The 6,037-nt window shown below is 45.6% G+C and overlaps 1 protein-coding gene across 1 annotated transcript in view; it reads right to left on the bottom strand.

Annotated features, from left to right (window-relative positions):
• Positions 1–1,037: 1,037 nt before the first annotated feature.
• The window catches only part of LOC106583438 (helicase ARIP4), a 35,181-nt gene continuing 30,181 nt past the window's right edge, over positions 1,038–6,037 (bottom strand). Inside the window, exons 19-22 of the mRNA XM_014167597.2 lie at positions 5,836–6,020; positions 5,315–5,404; positions 4,816–4,908; positions 1,038–4,607 (exon numbers count right to left, since the gene is read on the bottom strand). Of these exons, the coding sequence (XP_014023072.2) occupies positions 3,619–4,607; positions 4,816–4,908; positions 5,315–5,404; positions 5,836–6,020 (1,357 nt within the window). The 3' untranslated portion in view covers positions 1,038–3,618. The remainder of the gene's footprint in view (positions 4,608–4,815; positions 4,909–5,314; positions 5,405–5,835; positions 6,021–6,037) is intronic.

The raw sequence follows: 6,037 nt of genomic DNA, 5'->3' as shown, positions 1-6,037 counted from the left end.
CAATGGTGCAACTTTGATTTTGTCACATCTACTCCTGAACTAAGTGGAAGAGCATTTCATAGTTTGGTAATGGTTTCAAATTGTGTGTTAACTTTACTTTGAGCAAAGAAGTGGTATGGAATCACCAATAAGGATAGAATTGGATAGCACATGTCAGCATGGCCTAGTAGAAAAGCGTTGTATGGCAGAGAATTACACAGTAATGTAGTAGTGTATACTTACTAACTTCATATGTGCAACACAAAGCGTCCATGAGAGAGCGCTATTGCTGCCGATCATGTGCCTTTTTGTGGATGTTTTTTTCATGACAGGCCTCAGTCCTTCATCTCCTTCACGGTTCTTTTGGGTGGCCAGCGGAGGGATGTCTTTGGAAGTATTTAGTAATGTAAAGTAGTATTTTGTATCTGAGAGCCAAGGAGAAAAGGAAAGCCGGTTTTGTGTCTAAAACTCAGGAAGTGGTGATATTGGTTGTTGATAATGTTAATATTTTATGGTGTCATGTAACCAGCTCGTTACTGATGTTGCTGCTTTGTTTTCTTTGCATTGCCTTTAGGCTTGAATGGACCAATGCACATTTCTTGCGATTCATTTATTTTCTCCAAAGTTGACACTTGTGCTGTGCCCCCAAAATGGCAGGTCTTGAAACCAGAGGACCAGATATCTGCTAATATTGTACTAGTTTTAACACTCAGGTATGAAATTCCAGTCAAATACGTAAGATGTCATATTTACTGATGTGGTAGACTGACTGCAATGTAGTGTCAAAAAGCTGTGCAGTATTTGCTTCCATCCTATCTGCAACTCCCGCACCTGTCTTACTATAAGGACATACGCATAGTTTTTCATCATATCCAAATCCATTACCCTTCACAGATTCCCAGCTGCAAGAGTCCAATTGAAGGTTGAGTTGAACATAATTCTTGCAATTTCAATAAAAATACATTTAGCATATTGGTTTGTGTTTCCATGTGAATATATGTTCAAAAAACATCTGCGCAAAGAGCATCACATCAGTGTAATACACAATCAAAATGATGTAATAACGCAAGATAAGTGTTTATTCACTGTTAAAATAATATTAACAAAGTAACACAGTCGTCATTTTATGCTCGCCTCTATGCTGGATACATGTGGTGACTGACCTGATCTCTCACAGTCAGTTTGCGACACTGGTCTGCTCTTTCACAGACACTGGTGAAAAGATCAACGTGGATAAAAAGAGAATAAAAAACGAGACCATAATGTACAAAAAAAAAGACAGATGAATTCATTTAGATCATTATAAATAAATAATTTTGGTAAATTCATACATTGAAATAAAAGGACAAACTAGTAGAGGCGAGCCAACATCAAGATGTTAAAAAAAGAACATTGCTACTAAAAAAAACTAAAAATAACATATGGATCACGTTCTCCTCATGATGACACTTAAAACAACAAAAAAAGAAGCACAGTAAAACAATTTTGATCGGGAGGGATGATGGGGCTTCTTCCTCCATCAAGGAAATAATCATCTCTATTAAAAGGACTGGGATGATTGGCTGAATCATTTGATGGACACAAGACCGGGCCAACTAGAAAAAGGTTAAGGAGGTTGCGAGGTGAGGAAAACATCCAACATACATGATCGACTAGAAACAGGCTGTAAGGATAAGGACAGGTAAGTAAGCGGTAGTGGGTGGGTAGAGTTGAGGTTGTGAGGGGTGTGGTGGAATCCCCCATTCTTTTATCGTCAAATAGGTGGAATAGGGAGTTGAGACTAAACTGAAACTCGACACAAACGTGGGTAATATATATATATATATATATATATATATATATAGCCCAACTTGAGTTCCATGTACAATTCCAGTGGAGAAAAATAACCTGGAGGCCCGATCCATTCCCCTCACGTTATGATTTTGAGATGACATCACAGAAAGAAAAACGTATCAACCAACCACAGAACAGCACAGACCAGTACAGACAGACCCAAAGCACTGTAGAGCTACAGAGATACACTACTGAGAGAAGCTACTTACACGGACTGTCTGTCTGCCGTGCGGTCAGGGATACACCTAGCTACCTCAGACAGGCTACTCCTGTGTGCTGCTTGCTTCTCATTGGGTAAGGCCATCAATCCATCCATACCCACACAACGGGCTGGCTTAACTACGCCACACAAACGGCCACAGTCCATGGTGGGTTACCGTAGTCATTGTTAACTACTGTAGCTAAATGGTTGTGGCTTTCTGCAGGTATACACCCAGTCATGCTACAGAGTAAACCTATGGCTCCAATGGATGCTTTAAGGGCCTGTATTTATAAAAGCGTCTCAGAGAAGGAGTGCTGATCTAGGGTTAGTTTTGCCTTTTAGATCATAATGAAAACATTAGATGGACAGGGGGACCTGATTCTAGATCAGCACTCATACTATGAGACACTTGATAAATATGGGCCCAGATCTATAAACTGTTTGTGACTGTATATGATCCATATCCCTATTTGTATAGTGCAAGTGTCTTAGTGTTTTTATAGCTCTGGTCCAGGGTGTTATGTCCAGCTTGCGGAGTGTTGGCAAGCTGCACGTAATGCTCTGGACTAGAGCTAGTGGAGCCTGTCCCTTGAGTTGGACACCAACCTGTCTGGATGCTCAGTAGTTCTGTCTGAAGTTTTTACGAAGGGGAAAGGGTGTACTAAAGGTGTAAATGCTAAGATTCAAGAAAAAGACCCCTTAGTGTCGTTTAAGGCTAAACGAACGAATGAGAACACATTGTCCGAACCCACCCAGGTCAGCCCCCGTGTTATCAAAAGGCTGACATGGATGTACATTCATTTGACCTTTTAAGGTCTCTCTTTGAAATAAAAGTAACTCAAATGGCCGCCTCGGCAACCAAGCTAAGGGCGTCGCCGTCATTATGACAACTTGATAATAAGAACATACCGTCTCTCTATCCAACCCTTCCCCTTGAACTTTTAACTCAACCCTGGCCCAGTCTGAACTCTCTGTATAAACAACTAATGATTATAACCACCATTTACAAAATATCAACAAGATCAGTTTAGAATATTAGTAGAATCAAAACATCCAGGTCACATATACTGTATTGTCTTGTCATCCTTTCCAACAGGGGGACGCTACAATATCTAGCAAACAGCTAACGACTCTAAAAGCACTTTAAAAAAAAAAATATTATGCAAACAGTCCAACAGATGATTACATAGTTCCATCTGATGTGAGCTCAGATCAGACAGTGTCCTGACTGGCCTCAGAGATCGTCATGGGGGTCTAATAAGGGGATGGCGGGCAATGCTAGAAGATATAGCCGGAGAGGGAGTGCTTGGAAGCCCCATGTTCATCTCAACTGGTCCCTCTCAACAAAATGTCAATCCATTCCCATCCATGGTCTCTAGTGCTCAGCCTCACCAACCTCAGGGGCTCGGGCAAATCTTCAGTCTCTTCTTCAGTAAGATATTCAGCATAAGGATTTGTTACTCTGTCTTGGTAAGCACATGAGGTACAACTCATTCTCTCTCACTCATTCGCTCATGGGAGAGTCTGTGTGTGTGTGTGTAGGGGGGATATGAAGGTTAGCCATGTTAGAGCTGGGGTGGGGGTTTGTCAGGGTCTAAGAATGCTCATTGTCCTGTCACCTCAATGACATCATCGTCCGAGCTGCTGCCACCGTTCTCCGTGGCTAGTTGGTGGGAGTCGGGCTGGCTGAGCGCTGCACCCAGGAGGCTGGAGGGGGAAGATGGGAAGTGGGAGAGGAAGCTGGAGCTTCCTCCAGTGCTGGCCGGGCCTCCTCCCAGGGTGTTGGGGTACATCGTGGGCTCAGGCAGCAGGGACTGACTGTAGTTCAGAGGGAAGCCTGGGGACAGCAGACCAGTCACGCTGGGGTTCATCAGGTAGGGGGGAAGGGTGGAGGAGGAGGAGGATGTTGAGGCCGAGGACATGGGCATGGTGTTAATGGTGGAGGAAAAAGAAGTGGAGGACAAGGAGGAGGTAGAGGATGAGGGGAGGTGTCCATTGTTTCCTGTGGCTGAGGAGGCATGGCTGAGGAGATCCGCCCCTGCCGAGGGGAACATGGTCTGCAGGTCTCCCAGAGTCTGTCCTGCTGACTGGAGGAACGGGGACGAGGAGCTGCCTCCCATCAGCATCGGGTGGCTCATGTGTCCCCCCAGCAGGGCCTGGTTCAGGGGGGGGAAGCTGAGCCCTCCACTACCCAGGGAAAGACCCGGGAACCCGGTTGCAGATGAGCTGCGTTTGCCCCCCGCCTGCTTGTGTCCACCCGCTGCTGCGGCCATCTTGCGTTTGGAGCATCGCAGAGCCTCGCTGATGCTCATTCCGATGTCCTCTCTGAGCTGCCGGCTGAGGTCCGACTCCGTGTTCTGACTGTACTGCTGCGTTCTGCTCCCTCCCTCTCCATCCCCTGTAACCATGTCCGATGGCAGCTCGTTGCCCATGGCGACGGTATCCACGTTGACGGCGTAGCGGCTTAGCTCTCTGAGAATCTCGGGGCTCTCGGGGGTGGAGGGACGCGATGCGCTGTCGGGGCTCAGCCGCTGGCGCTCCATGGGAGACAAACAGCCGTTACCGATGGCGTGGAGCAGGGAAGCCTGGGAACCTGCGGCAAAGAGGAGGGTAAAAAGAGTCATTATTCCCATAACTGAGCATGTTGATCTTGTCTCACCACAGGTGTCCCGCAGGGCTCCGGACTAGGTCCTCTCTGGTTATCTATGTAGTCTGAACACCAAGTCACTTTGTTTTGTCATATCCTGTCACATGGATTCCTCATCATGTAATGTAAAGTACTTTGTGTATGTATAGTGCACCTCTGTTAGTAGCAGATCCTCCCTGCACTGCTCTGCTGAGCTTCCCTGAGCGGATGGCAAAAATCCTCCCGTCATTGGTCCTGATGTAGGTACCTGTGAGGAAGACAGCAGTTAATGGCGGATATCAAATCAAACTTGATTTGTCATATGCACAGGATAGAGGGAAGTGTGCACAATGCAATGACATGCTTACTTGAATGATCTCCTCTCATGACATTAGCTACTAAAACTATACAAATATTCAGGAAAAAATAAGGAAAAGTAAGAAACATAAAAATAAGCATGCAGGGAAGCACCAGTCAGTTTTGATGCTTAGGTTAAAGTATCGAGCCCTTTATATAAATGAGATAACAACCTGGGAATTCAGGTGTCCATGTGGATATTGTAAACCGCTCTCCAAGGTGTGCACAGTATTTCGATTAGAGTATGTAGAGAATTAATTGAACTACACATGCAGGTAGATATGAGGTACATCTTCTACAGTATATGTTATTATCACCTTTTGACCCTTTGATCACATGGATGCTCTCTCCTGCACCGATACGTGCCTGGACATCCGTGGTGCTGTTGGCTCCAGGGATCACTATATCTGAAGGGGCAAACAGAAAGAGTTCAATTATTTCCAAACAATACCACGGGAGTATCCCAAATACCACCCTATTCTCTACAGGCCCTGGTCAAAAGTAGCATACACTCTATAGGGTGTCATTTGGGACGTAGATCCTATATCAGTGGTCTATCCTAATGCAGCCCCAAAGCATTTCACCTGAACCAAGACCAGGAGTTATTCCTAAAACTCCTAACCCGTCGTGTTCATTAGGCACAAAACAAAAGAAACCACTCCGAAACAGGGAAGTACCATCTGACCTTGTCCAATAAGAAATGCAAATTTTCATTGTACGTGGCAAAACGTTTTGACACGATGTGCCCTAATGAACAGGATCCTTACCAAGCGTATCAGTGTCTATCAGTACCAATTCAATTAAAACGTTATTGTCCTTGCAGGGCTATGTATTGTACCAGTGGTAGTGACGATCCTCTGGACATAGACACCGGCCTTCTGCAGGTAGTTGACCGGGAAGCTGACCCCGGAGCTGGAGCCGGCCATGCCCATGCCCGCCATGCGAGGCATCATAGGGATGGGGGTGGACTGGACGGGCCGGACGCTGGCCATAGGCTTCTCATCACCCCGAGCTATGGGACGCCTAGGGGATTCAAAAAC

The sequence above is a fragment of the Salmo salar genome, chromosome ssa22, assembly GCF_905237065.1.
Source record: "Salmo salar chromosome ssa22, Ssal_v3.1, whole genome shotgun sequence".
Classification (NCBI taxonomy): Eukaryota; Metazoa; Chordata; class Actinopteri; order Salmoniformes; family Salmonidae; genus Salmo; species Salmo salar.
The sequence above is the reverse complement of the archived record's forward strand: the minus strand, read 5'-3'. Positions and strand labels throughout refer to the sequence as shown.